The sequence below is a fragment of the Salvia hispanica genome, chromosome 3 (genome assembly GCF_029641045.1).
Source record: "Salvia hispanica isolate PSC_SH4W2 chromosome 3, Shi_PSC_v1, whole genome shotgun sequence".
Classification (NCBI taxonomy): Eukaryota; Viridiplantae; Streptophyta; class Magnoliopsida; order Lamiales; family Lamiaceae; genus Salvia; species Salvia hispanica.
This window is the reverse complement of record NC_142694.1, coordinates 20,286,247-20,300,793: the sequence shown is the minus strand read 5'-3', so window position 1 is coordinate 20,300,793 and position 14,547 is coordinate 20,286,247. Positions and strand designations below refer to the sequence as shown.

Sequence of the window (14,547 nt, the reverse complement as noted above, 5' to 3'; positions counted from 1 at the left end):
AAAAAATTCGTTAATTTTATTTAAACAAAAAAAGTACATTAACCAAAAATAAAAAAAATTACATAATAAAATAAAATTCGGGCTTCCATACACGAGCCACCGCCCCACTCTACTCCTCACTAATTTATTAAAAAATACATTAACAAATGTTAATATGCTTTGAATCCATTATAGTTTGCCGCTAGCCGAACGGGGGTCTCGCGGTCAGCGAGTCAGGGGGTCAAGGGGGGCGACGCCCCCTTGCCATGGGGGTTCGGGGGCGCGGAGAGGCCCCCGGCCCGACGGTATGACATGTTTCTGTTTTAGGTCTTAAATTTGTATTGGGTCTAGCCCGTCGTCTGTGTGCCTATTTAAAAATTACATAATTAAAAAAAAATTCATAAAAAAACATTTAAAAAATACATTATATATTTTTTCAAAAAAAAAAATTAAAAAAATTAAAAAATAGCGCTGGCCGATCGCTGGCCGATCGGCACGCCACAATGGCGGCCAGCGCAACGTGATCGGCTAGCCCACGCCGAAATTTTGGCCGATTTCCCGCTAGCCTACTCCAATGGTTCGGCTAGCCGATCGGCTAGCCACGTCAATCGGCTAGCCGATGGCTAGCCTACCATTGCGGATGCTCTAATAGAGTCATTCCTTTTTTTAAGTAAAAGTCAATACATTTTTTCACACTTACTTTTTTTTCTCTTAATTTTTTCTCTCTACCCTTTTTATTTTTCACTTTATTCTTTTTTTACTTAAGCCACCTAACACAATTTTTCTTAGTCTCCCTGACAAAAAAACCGCCTCAGAGGAAATAATAATTACTCCACTATATATCAATATAAATAGTGTACTTCATTTCAGATTGAAAATTAACACATGTCAAGTAAAATAATCACATAAATTAACTGTACAGAACCGCAGGGAACTGGCCGACTCAGTACAGTGGCAGTCACGCGCCACTATCAGTTAGAGATCCTAACATTCAATCTCTTTTTGTGCGAACTGTCAAATTGGTTTCCTTCCTCGTAGATCTGAATCCCTTTCTTTTCCCCCCATTCTAAACCCTTACAATTTCGAGGGATTTGGATCCACCTCAATTGAATCAATGCAATGGCGGATGACAACAATGACGTCGAGATAGAGGCGGCGGACGAAAATGAGTTTGCGGCGGGAAGGGGTTTGGGAGGCCGCCAGTACCGCCCAGTGTTCGCGCACGACAACGATCGAGCCGTCCTCGAAATGTCGTCGATCGATCCTATCGCCCGCGCTTCGTCCTCCGCTTCGCTTACCGATTCCAGTAATCTGAAGTAACTCTCGTTTGACTTGATTTGAGTGTTTGGATTGGGATCGCGCTTCTGTTCGCTGTATTTTTTGTGCAAGCGTGTTGTGTTTTAGAAGAATAAAAGCTGTGGACTTGCTGAAGCTGTGAATTTGCTTGTTTTCTGTTCGTTCTGAGCTTAATTGAGCTGGTTTTGTTAGGTCTGATGGTGATCATGGATACAGTTTTTTACCAAACTTGGATAGGCTTTGTATTCTGCGATTTAGTATTGGAGAGGGGTTTTATGAGAATATAGTAGTGAAGAATTAGATGGTATTGAAGCAAAAAACCTCTTGTTCTGACTTTGACAGTTGGTTCTCATCACCGATTTCTGATTATGCTTCAGTATTTTGGTTTAATGTGCTTGTCATTGTATTTTGACTTCTTTGCTTAGATTGGTAGGTTCCTGCAATACAACAGTTATGTGAATATGCTACAATTCTTTATTTTAGGAGGTTTTTGGTTTTACCATCAATACTCGCCTGCTGCTATCCTGGAGCTTATAAATGTTAAAGATAGTTATGTATAAGGAATGATTTCCTCATATTGTTTTGTTCATAATATTTTAATGGGTGAGTGCGAGATGCATGTTTTTGTGGTTGTTCCCATTTTTATATAGGTCTTGTGAATTGGTTGTATCGATTGCTTTGTGCTTGGGGCATGGTTTCATGGCATGGTGCTTATGGATATCTTGTTTAGTAATTATTTTCTAGTCATATTCCTTTATCAGTAAGTTCAATGTTTGCCTGACCCTCGTTCATTTGTAGAGTAAAAGTGGCTTCTGATGGAAAAGATGGGTTACAACTTAATGATAGAGACATCAATGGCTCACATCCTGAATCGAAGCTGGAATTATTTGGTTTTGACTCACTTGTCAATATTTTGGGCCTTAAAAGGTATGGCGTGAAAGATAAATTTTTCGTTCATATTTTCATGAAAGATTTGAGGAATCATTTGTGACTCTTTCTAATAATAACGTGGTATGAGGATTGTCTATCTTCTTTCTGATTTGTGTTCTTTTGTTTGTTTTAGTCATAGACTTAGTCTGAATTCTTTTGTTGATTGTGTTCATTTCTTAGCATGGCAAGTGACCAGCAGCAGGCGCCCTCTAGTCCTAGAGATGGAGAAGATGCACCTATTCATGTTGAGCGTCCTAAGGTACCAGTGCATATTGGTACTAGTTGTGTTCCTTCTGAATATTTGGTTCTCTCTTAATACTTTTGGTGATAAGGCCCAGGTTTATTAAGGTTGTGCTCATGCTTTTCATTATAGCATCTCATACTGTACTTTGCCACTGTTTATTGCAAGATGATGCAACAGCTCCAAACTATATTAAGTGTTATAGGAAGCTGGACTATTGATGAAAAAGTTCCCAAAAACGTAAATTATACTTATAGCTTGAGAGAAGAATTTATAATTTTAGATTAGTGTCCTCTGTAGGTTGATTGCCTCTCCTTATCTAAAATCAGATTTTTGGGTTAGGTGGATGCCAAACGGAAATGTTCATTTGTCCCGGTTTACTTAGTTTTATGAATGTGTCATATCCTTTTGAACTAGAATAAAGTTTTGGTTTTCCTAATGACTCAGAATTCCAAATTGTCCCTTTGTGTTCTCCCCTTATAGCTAGGCAATCAGAGTGAACTGAAAGTTTATGCTGTTACCAAGAATTCAAAGTTTAATACACATTTTGGTAATGAAAATAGAATGCACGTCTTGTAGAAACTAGTACTCTACTACTTTTTTTTTTTATCAATGTCCTCTGAAGCATATAAGTTGTTAACAGGGAAACAATGTCAAAATGGGGACTATGATGGGTGTGTTTGTGCCCTGTCTTCAAAATATTTTGGGAATTATCTACTACATCAGATTTTCATGGTAAGACAATTTCTCAATTTCTGTGCTGAATAGTCTGAGTCTGAATACTCTTTTGAGTACGTGTATGTATAATCATATGAAATTTGCTATGATAAATCTTTTCTTATTTGTAGTTTGTTCGTTTTATTCTAAGGAGATACTTACAGGGTTTGGCATGGAGTTGAATTTATGTTGAACGACTCCAGTTCACAAAATACCATAAGAATTTTTAATTGTATACTCCCTCCACCCACTTTAGGAGTCCTGGTTGACCATTTTAGTCCGTCCCACATTAGGAGTCCCGGTTAGAATATTCCATAAATGGTAATAGGCCCCACATTCCACTAACCTTATTTCACTCACATTTTATTATAAAACTAATATATAAAAATGGAACCCATATTCCACTATCCTTTTTCACCAACTTTCATTTACATTTCTTAAAATCCGTGCCTAACTCAAATGGGACTCCTAAAGTGGGACGGAGGGAGTATAACATTACTATATAGACCTGTCAGGATTAGGGCTGTGTGGACAATCCAATCTCTATATTGGTTTGTTCTTAACCAGTAATACAAGCCCGCACACCATTTATTGTAGTTCTGTTCTTTATATTATTATCTACGAACTATATTCTGATTTACCTGTGTAACTTTAGGATTGTGGGTATGGCTGGGATTGGTCAGTCATTATTGCTGGTTGCCTTCTGTGGTTCATGTACTTTTCTCACGACTATATCTTTGAGCGCAATCGCTACTAATGGTGCAATGAAGGTATTGCATTTACATATGAAGTTTATTGGTAAAATTGCTTTCTCGTAGATAGATGCATTTAGTGATTACCCAATACATGAACTTTGATACAGTTCACTTTGGTAAGTCGATCGACTCTTACAGCATTGTTGAACTATATATTGTTATTCAGGGAGGGGGGCCTTATTATCTTATTGGCCGTGCCTTGGGTCCAGAGGTTGGAGTGAGCATTGGTTTATGCTTTTTCCTTGGAAATGCAGTAGCAGGTGCACTGTGAGTATACTGAAGCTATACTTGTGGGTTTGCCTGCTCTTTTCATATTTCATAGTTGACACAATTAACAACTGTGCCTCTTGACTTTTTATGCTTAAATATGTTCTTTTGACACAGTTATGTCTTAGGAGCTGTGGAGACCTTCCTTAATGCTATACCTGCAGCAGGGATATTTAGAGGTAAATCCCCTCCAGTAATCTTGTAAAATGTTTATAGGTTCCTTTATTTTTTGTTTAACCTTCTAAATATGTGGTTCCCTTTTGTTGCAACTTGCTCCAAAGTTATTGTTATCAATTCAAATCCTGATTATGCTACCTACTGGCTATCAGGAAAAGGGAGAGTATAATTATAATTGCAGTATTACTAGTCTCCTTCATGTGCAATTAGAAATGTTGTTAAGTGGTTTCTTACTTTCCAACAGATGAATCTATTATGTCTAGCGTATTTTTGATGGCCTGCAGTAATGTTGCATTTTTATTTCTCATTCTTCCATTTCTTAGCTATAAGCCTGTTTATCTGTTTTAAACACTGAAATGAAGCATGGGATTGATAATTCAATCTATTCTCTCAAGATCCCTTATACTCATTGAGGTTCATCTAGATTATGATTTATGAAGGGTGCTGGCAAGTTAATTTTAAATGAATGGAAACATCTTACTGATAAAACCATGTGTTTGATAGAAATGTTTCCTTGAGCTAGTGTCAACCTTATGATTTTATGCTGAAACTCTGTTTATGGTTTTTGTAGATACACCTACTCTTATGGTGGTAAATGGCACAGATGTCACGCAAACTGTTGCTGTTACAAGCCCAAATTTACACGATTTGCAAGTCTATGGGGTGGTTGTGACAATCATCCTATGTTTCATAGTATTTGGTGGAGTCAAAATAATCAACCGAGTCGCACCAGCCTTTCTTGTACCAGTTGTTTTCTCATTGTTCTGCATATTTATTGGGATATTTTTGGCGAGAAAAGATGATCCGACTGGTGAGTTTCTATGCTCATGTTATTTGTATGTTTCATTAATTATTATTTTTCTCTTGGGGAGGGAGGCACAATTACGGGTTTCGGTATTGTCCTGGCTGTATTTTTTCCTCTTTGATGACTTAATGTGTCCCCGTGCGTTAAACAGAGGGAATCACTGGCTTGAGTTTGAAATCTTTCAGAGATAATTGGGGTTCAGCCTATCAGACAACTAACCATGCTGGAGTCCCAGATCCTAATGGGAAAATATACTGGGATTTCAAGTGAGGATTCTAAAAGAACTCTTTTTTTATTTCTCCAGTCTCCACTTGCACTTCTTTTGTCTTGTTCAGGGACTGAATGGTCAGTCTTTCCAAATAAGTATGGTGCTTCTTTCTAGCCTATTTCTGTTGTGTCATGAGCAACATTCTTAATTAACAGATAGTTTTATCCAAAATGCTAACTTTGATAACAATTTCTCCTTTTGCCATGTAGATCTAGTTTTCATATAGTATTTGATTTCTAGAAAATACTCTTGCTATAAGTAATTCAGAGGTCATCAATTTGGCAAGATAGTGGTTCACTGTCCTTTTAAGTGTGCTTCCACATTGCATTACGTGTGAGGCTTGCTAAATGTGACTAGATGCTTTCTCTGCACAATCAGATGAGATTATGAGAACACCTGAGCACTTTGAGTTCTAAAATATATGCTTGGACATACATATGTTTTGCATCATGGGAAATTTCTGTAATGCCTTTCTGAAGCTGGTTGTTGATATCCTACTCCTACTACAGAAATGGGGGTGACCTATATATTGGACTTCATAACTGTCTGTAATGATATTATAGTTGAATATGAGTGTGTGCTAGTGATGCTTGGATTGTTGAAGATGGACGTAGGGAACCATCCGATTTGTATTCTAACTGCTACCTTTTCTATTATTTGTCAGCGCACTGGTAGGCCTCTTTTTCCCTGCTGTAACGGGGATTATGGCAGGTTCAAATCGGTCTGCCTCACTTAAGGACACTCAGCGCTCAATTCCTGTTGGGACCTTAGCTGCAACTGTTTCGACTTCAGTTCTATATCTGATTACTGTTCTATTTTTTGGAGCTCTGGCAACCAGGGATAAGCTTCTGACAGACAGGTACTAGTATGTAAATTCTGGTTAGTTATTGCTAGATGCTTTGCTGCTTGTCATTTCTTGCCTAGATTTTGTAGCTATTATATGTTCTACCTGTTTTTGACTATGTTTATGTGATTCCTTATTCTTAGGTCATTCTGGGGATCAACATCCCTATACCTTTCATTGTATTATCACTGTGGGATAGCTATATCCTCTTGTTCAGCATATTAAATGATGTATCTTGTGTTTCACATTTTACTCTTTGTGGGGTTTTGAATTCTGGTAAAGTATTGTTGCTTGCAAATGAACTATCATGTTTAATGAATGATCAAGGATTCCAGTGAGTGAGTGATAATCATATACATATTCATGATAATGAGGGTAAATGTCTTCTGCTTGAGCTTTACTGAGCCTGTTTTCAGGTTACTTACAGCGACTGTTGCTTGGCCTATCCCTGGAATCACATATCTTGGCATTATTCTATCAACCTTAGGTGCTGCTCTACAGAGCTTGACCGGTGCTCCCCGGCTTCTTGCAGCAATAGCTAATGATGATATTCTACCTGTCCTTAATTACTTCAAAGTGGCAGATGGAAATGAACCTCACGCCGCTACCCTGTTTACAGCCTTGATCTGTATCGGATGTGTAATCATTGGCAATCTGGACCTTATTACCCCAACTATCACAATGTTCTACCTCCTGTGCTACGGGGGCGTAAATTTGTCCTGCTTTCTTTTGGATCTTTTAGATGCTCCCAGCTGGCGTCCCCGATGGAAGTTTCACCACTGGAGTCTCTCTCTTTTCGGGGCTGTCATATGTATAGGTTAGTTTCCATGCCATACTACATAGAATTTGGTCTTTTGTGCAATTATATTACTGAAATACTCCATAAGTTATGTTTCAGCTCTTTGCACAACATAAATATTCATGTATTCTAACTTAAATTTTGTACTGCAGTTATCATGTTTTTGATTTCTTGGACATTCACAGTGATCTCTTTAGCCTTAGCAACACTCATATATTACTATGTAAGCATCAAAGGAAAAGCAGGCGACTGGGGTGATGGTTTTAAGAGTGCATACTTTCAGCTCGCTCTCCGTAGCCTACGATCTTTAGGAGGTTTGTTTGCGTTTTCCCTTATAATCACTCATTTCATATCTTTGATAACACTATATAAAATCCTTTGCTCATTCATCAGACTTTCAAATGCAGCAAATCAGGTGCATCCCAAGAACTGGTACCCTATCCCCCTCATATTCTGCCGGCCATGGGGAAAGTTGCCGGAGAATGTGCCGTGCCATCCGAAACTTGCAGATTTTGCCAATTGTATGAAGAAGAAAGGCAGGGGAATGTCCATGTTCGTCTCTATCCTTGACGGTGACTATCAAGAATGTGCCGAGGATGCAAAGGTTGCCTGCAGGGCCCTTAGTACCTACATAGAATACAAAAGATGTGAAGGAGTTGCAGAGATAGTCGTTGCGCCTAGCATGTCCGAAGGGTTTCGCGGAATTGTCCAGACTATGGGTCTCGGCAATCTAAAGCCCAACATCATAGTGATGCGGTACCCTGAGATTTGGCGCCGGGAAAATCTGACTGAAATACCGGCCACTTTCGTGGGGATTATAAACGATTGCATTGTGGCGAACAAGGCTGTTGTCATTGTCAAGGGTCTCGACGAGTGGCCTAATGAGTACCAAAGACAGTACGGGACCATCGATCTGTACTGGATTGTACGAGACGGTGGTCTGATGCTGCTTCTCTCCCAGCTCCTCCTCACGAAGGAAAGCTTTGAGAGCTGCAAGATTCAGGTTTTCTGCATCGCGGAGGAGGATTCAGATGCAGAGGAACTCAAGGCCGACGTCAAGAAGTTCCTCTACGACCTTCGCATGCAAGCGGAGGTGATTGTCATCTCGATGAAGTCGTGGGATCCCCAAGCGGAGCAGCAGCAGGACGAATCAGTTGAGGCATTCGCCTCCTCTCAGGAGAGAATCGGTGCTTATCTCAGCGAAATGAAGGAGAGAGCTCGGAAAGAAGGTGCTCCGCTGATGGCTGACGGGAAGCAGGTCGTCGTCAACGAGCAGCAAGTGGAGAAGTTCCTGTACACCACTCTGAAGCTGAACTCGACAATACTCCGGTACTCGAGGATGGCTGCGGTGGTGCTCGTCAGTCTCCCTCCGCCGCCACTGAACCACCCTGCATATTTTTACATGGAGTATATGGATCTGTTGGTTGAGAATGTGCCCAGGCTTTTGATAGTGCGAGGATATCGTAGAGATGTTGTGACTTTGTTTACATAGTTTTCCATTTTTCTTTTTTCACTTTACATTTAAACTCATTTTTATCCCTTAATGAAAAGGAAAAAAATAGAAAGATATATTCTGCGATATGTTATTTTGATTCACTATCATCTCTTTGTATTCGAACTAGAGCTGTGGCTAAAGCGAAATTTTGTTGATATATTATTGTACTAATATTTATACTTAACAATTTTATGGCCAGAGTTTTTTAATTCCAGTAAGCTAAACACGTAGGTTGAGAGATGCGATCAATTGCTAATTAGCAATTCAAAATTAATAAGAACTAGATTAGGAGATATAAGTGGTTGATGGATTAAATTTTAAATTTAAATAATTATTAAATAAAATTAAAGGGTATTAATGTCAATTCTCTCTTATCAAAATTATTCCAAAACTTTAAATTTATGTAGCTCTCGATTTAAATTATTTTTTTTTTGCAAAAAATATAATTTTATAAGGATTCTAAAGATATCTCAATTACATATGTTCCGACCACGTTCGGATGATAAAATTTGATCCGTCCCATAGTAGATGTCACACTTAGGAGATGGCACGAGATTTTAGAAGATGTTATTTTGTGTGTTAAGTGGTGAGAAAAATTATAATTTTATAATTGATGTGAGAGGAAACTTTTTTCAAAAGAGGAAATGTGACATCTTTTGTGGGACAAACTAAAGTGTGACATCTATTATGGGACGGAGGGAGTACTAATTTTGTTTCAGTGTTTGTATATGTTGATAAACATATTTTTTTTATCAACGAATACATTAAAAAGTTTCAATATATGCATGTAAAATCTCATTAAAGCGATGCTGATATTTTCGTGTGCTTGTGTTGATATTTGTAATGCACTATGTTGATATAACAAAAAAATATGAAAATTATGATATGATAATAGAATGATCTTTTGTTGATATATTGTGACTATTAATTGAAATTCGTAGAGTTTGATCTCATCCACTTATTTTAAAATTTAATGATATAGATTTGATCTTAATTTTGGATTACGACGTGTATAAAAGGAACCGGTCGGTTGATATACAATAATTTTGTTTCATTGTTTAAATGTGAATATATTGAAAATTGTTTTTCTTTTTCGATTTCATAGCATTTAATTTTTTTTTTTAGTATTTAGAGCATCCACATCCGTGCTCTTAGCTAAGAGCATGGAAGTGGGCCCAGACCCACTTTTACTCCTTGTCCTTAGCTATGAGCACAACACCCACATCCATGCTCTTAGCTAAGGACAAGCTCAAGAGTCCCACCATTCTATTATTCAATTTAAATAAAAACATTTCCACAATATTAAAATGCATTAAAAATACCCAAAATACTATTACAAATTACAAAAAAATTAAAAATTACACAATTAAAATCCTAAAAATTAAAAATTACACAATTAAAATCAATAAAATTAAAAAGACGCACTACTCGTTGCCGAATTTCGCCCAAATGTGATTGATTAGATCTTTTTGTAGCTCAGTGTGGGCTCTTGTATCGCGCATTATGTGTCTTCTTTCGATCCTCTCGTTCACCGTCGTATGCACACCTCGGCGTGGGGGAGACCTCGCGGTTGAGCTTCCGGCTTCATCCTCGTCGTAAAAGTTAGCCGCCATCGGTCCTTCGTCAGCTATAATCATGTTGTGCAAGATAATACACGTGTACATGATGTCGGCGATATTCTTATCATACCAAAGCCGAGAAGGGGACTTCACAATGTTGAATCGGCCTTGAAGGACACCAAAAGCTCTTTCGGCGTCTTTCCGAGCAGACTCTTGACGCTACACAAAAAGAATCCGTCTTTGCTCTTGTGGATTGCTGAACGACTTCACGAAAGTCGACCACCTTGGGTAGATACCATCGGCGAGATAGTAACTCATGTGGTATGCATTTCCGTTGACGATAAAGTCGATCGCTGGTGCTACACCATTCAAAACATCATCGAAGAGTGGTGAAGAATATAGCACGTTCAAGTCGTTGTTGGATCCGACAACACCGGAATATGCATGCCAAATCCATAGGCGGTAGTCGGCGACCGCTTCAAGAATAAGCGTTGGGCCGCCACCTTTGTGGCAGCTTAAGTGTTGCCCCTTCCAAGCAGTCGGACAATTCTTCCACTTTCAATGCATACAGTCAATGCTGCCTAGCATACCGGAAAAACCGTGGATTGTTTCGTGAAGACGAAGCAACCGTTGACAATCGTCGGTGGTGGGTGCCCGAAGGAATTCCTCGCCGAAAGCAGAACGAACGCCGTCGCAAAGATTCTTGAGGCATAGGATTCCAGTTGACTCACCGACATGCAAATACTCGTCGAAGAGGTCAGCCGTTTGCACAGTAGCAAGTTGTCGGATGGCACAAGTACACTTTTGCAACGCCGTGAGACTTTGCCGACCGGTTGCGTCTGCACCTTCTTGAAAGTATTCAACGCGGGTGGACAATGTGTTGACAATACGCATAAACAACCGTTTTGACATGCGAAAACGGCGCCGAAAGTAATCTTCTGGATACCGCGGCTGGTCGGAAAAATAGTCGGCAACGAGCCTTTCATGGGCTCCCTCTCGATCACGAGGGATGTAGCGACATTTTGATCTAGTTGGTTGAGGAGGAGGGGCGGGGGTATTGGCGGCGACATAGGCTTCATAGGCGGCACGATATTGTTCATAATATTTCTTGTTCTTCGCGCTCCGCTTCCGCAATGAGATTGGTGAAATCCATTTTTGAATTTTTTAGAGAGAGTTTGGGTGATAGAGGAAGATGTAGATGATTTAGTATGAAAAAGTATGAATGAGAGATAATTTGATGTGAAAAGCGGATGATGAATTTGTGTATTTATAGATGATTTTGGGATTAAAAAAAATCACAAAAATCACAAAAATCCAAAAAAAAGTCCATAAACGGCTCTATTTTTTGGGAATCCAAAAATATTTTTTTTAATTTTTTAGTATTATTTTGAATTATTTATGAAATTTTTTTTTTTTTAAAGAAAATTCGAATTTGCCAACTGCTATGCCGTTGGCCAATAAGAAGACTCCACGTAGGGCTACTCAGCGGCACGAACGTGCTCTTAACTAAGAGCAGCGCCGTGCCGCTGGCACGGACGGACAGCTCGCAGCGGCGAACAGACGTCACCGCTGCGGATGCTCAAGAGGGAAGCTTTAACCGACTCCATAATCCTCTCACAGCCACCCGAAATAGACGTTTCGCATTAATCTCAGCCCTTGATTTCAAACAAACAGATCTGAGACTGTTGGTTGCTTTCAAAAACAAGTTTAGTGGAGAGAGAAATTAATTATTCGAGATTTACTTGTTTGGATACGTTAAATCGATTAATCGTTTCTTTAAACTTCGATTTTCAGTTCTTCGCGGATGTGATTCCTCTTTTCTAGGGTTTCCGATTCTTAATTCTTTTCTTCTTTGTTTTCTTTGGGGGATTACTCGACTTCTGCCGGAGATTTAATATTTCGATCGAGATTCTAGTTTCTGATTTCTTTTTTTTGTCTTTAGCTCTTCTTCATTTCACTAGTAATTTTGTGAGAAAAAGCGGAGCCGATCTCGTCTGAAATGAACGAGAAAGGAACAATGATGAACCAGCAGCAGCTGATGAACATGAATCAAACTATGTTGAATGCAAGTCAAATGAATCCTCAGGTAACCAAATTTATCCACAATAAGCCCTTGGCAAATTTTCCAGTAATTTATAAACAAGCTGATTCGACTAATTTTCGTCCTCAGATGGCTCCGATGAATCGGAGCTACGGAATGTGGGGGCCACAGCAGCAATTTCAAAACCCTAATTTGAGCTCCGACGCCATAAAACCTCCGCGTGCTGCCTTCAATAAGTCGTTAGGTCCTAGGAGCAATTGGAAGGGCAAAAGGGTAAATAAACCGAGGATGGAGCAGCAGCGGCAGCAGCAATCTTTGATTAGCTCAGGTGGAATCGGTGGTAGTGGTGGCGGGAATTTAAATTTTAGGAACTATAACCCTCCGACATTGAATGAGCTGCAGCATCAGAATCGGGTGAGGGCGAGGATAACTTTCCCGAAAAAGAAGTTCAACAATCATATGAGTATGAATGTGGGTGGTGATGGTGGTGGTGGGAGGTCTGCCCCATTTGCTCCTAGGAATACCACTTCCTTTCTGATTAGAGCGAAGAAAAGTGGTGGGATAGCACCGGTGGTTTCTCCATTTCCGGTGACCCCATCTGTGTTGCCGACCCCAATCCTATCCCCTTCCACCGAGGTTTTGGGGAACATGGCAAAGGAAGAGTGGGGGGTGGATGGTTATGGCTCGATGAAGGGGTTGATCAGGCTGAGATCTCTCGGGCATGAAGACGAGGAGGAAGATGAGAGCGACTCGAGTGAGAGCGACGTGGAGGAGCATGTTGAGGTGGAGAGGAGGTTGGATCAAGATTTGAGTAGGTTTGAGATGATCTATGATCCAAATAGCGGCAGTGCTGGTGGGATAGAGTATCGCAATGTTTTGGAGAATCGGGTTGATGATCAGGACACTCACATTGCACAGCTTGAAGAAGAGAACTTGAATCTCAAGGAGAGGCTGTTCTTGATGGAGGGGGAGTTGGGTGATCTGAGGAGGAGGTTGATGTTGCTAGAGAGGCGAGGGGGGCGAGTAGACGAGGAGGTTGTTGAGAATGAGTCTGGAAATGAGGGAGCGAGCAATGCGCATTCAACAGGGGAGAATGATGAACAGGATGGGTGTGAGGTTGGGGAAGGCGTTGAAGGTCGCGTTGGTGGTGGATTTGAAGCAGTAGTAGAAACTAGAGAGGTAAGTTGTGTGGAAGGGAGTTTGCAAAGTGGTGATGATGGTAATGTTAATGATTCTATTGTAGTAGATGATAAAGCTGGTGCTGAAGGTGAGACAGCAGAAAGTGTTGATGATCAATCTTCTTCTAAACTTGTGGTTGAAGCAGATATTTGTATGTTGGAGAAAAAAGGAGAAACTTGATTGTTAGGAGAGAGAGATGGTGGTTTGTTGGCATGAATGAATGTAATTTGGTTTTGTTAGAGAGTTTGAGTGTGTAAGGTTTATAATGAAAGTTTCCCAAATAATTTCAGTCAAATTATTAACAGAGAACAACACAGCGGCGGCACTTTCAAATTGAAGAGATGACAGCAGATCCCTTGATGCACAAAATTTCTCAAACGATAAAAAAGTAGTACTACTTGTGAATGTAGTTACATATGTCTCTGTACCCAATTTCCATTCATTGTTTTTTTTTCTTTTTCTTTCATTTTTTTCTTTTTAAATCTAATTTTGTTTGTGACTATATTGGTACTAGTTGATTTATTCAAAGTTAAATTACTAGAATATAATTTTAGGGTTTAACTAGGCCTGAAAATTTAATCCGCGGGTTTCGGGTATTCCCGACCCAGTCCCAATACCCGACGGGTTTTGGGTACCCGAAACCCGAAATTATGGGTTCGGGTACGGGTTTGGTTAGTTAATGTTATTATTTTTCGGGTTTAGGGTACCCGAAATCCGTATTAGGGTATCCAAATAATACCCGATTAAACCCGATTAATTATGCATTTGTGATAAATATTTTTATTTAGTATAGGGCCTATGGCCCATAGGTAAATCTAGGGCAACTTTATTTAATCACATGTAGATTTATAAATTTTTCGTGTGCTTCACTTTTTCAAGTTTCCTTCACGCCATTGATGCTGCTCTCTTTTGGCCGTTTGCTCTCTTCTTTACATTCGTGTACGGTCCATGTTGCATTATCTATGTTCTTACTTGTTATCTTTTGAAAATATATAATTAATTAGTTATGCTTTCTCCATTTTATTTACATGTTCATTTAATGTCTTAAAAAATTATTTTAATTTCTTTTATGTTTCAATTTATACCAAAAAAAAATTAATTTTAAAATTAAGTAGTGTCTATTTGTCTAATGTCCATTTATATAATATAGAATTATAGTCAATAAATAGTATAAATATTGTGTGATTTTAATAAT

The 14,547-nt window shown here is 39.2% G+C and overlaps 2 protein-coding genes across 2 annotated transcripts; both read left to right on the top strand.

The window, feature by feature from the left end:
- Positions 1-949: 949 nt before the first annotated feature.
- LOC125214217 (cation-chloride cotransporter 1-like) lies at positions 950-8,659 on the top strand. The gene is made up of 13 exons (XM_048115147.2): positions 950-1,295; positions 2,074-2,202; positions 2,386-2,464; positions 3,090-3,181; positions 3,819-3,933; positions 4,085-4,185; positions 4,303-4,364; positions 4,934-5,173; positions 5,319-5,433; positions 6,100-6,294; positions 6,696-7,096; positions 7,231-7,392; positions 7,486-8,659. Exons 1-13 carry the CDS (start codon positions 1,099-1,101, stop codon positions 8,568-8,570), a joined length of 2,973 nt encoding a protein of 990 aa, XP_047971104.1. The 5' UTR covers positions 950-1,098; the 3' UTR covers positions 8,571-8,659.
- Positions 8,660-11,837: 3,178 nt separating this feature from the next.
- On the top strand, positions 11,838-13,647 carry LOC125210742 (uncharacterized). The gene is made up of 2 exons (XM_048110322.2): positions 11,838-12,218; positions 12,303-13,647. The coding sequence occupies exons 1-2, from the start codon at positions 12,132-12,134 to the stop codon at positions 13,530-13,532; spliced, it is 1,317 nt and encodes a 438-aa protein (XP_047966279.1). The 5' UTR covers positions 11,838-12,131; the 3' UTR covers positions 13,533-13,647.
- The last annotated feature ends 900 nt before the right edge of the window (positions 13,648-14,547 follow it).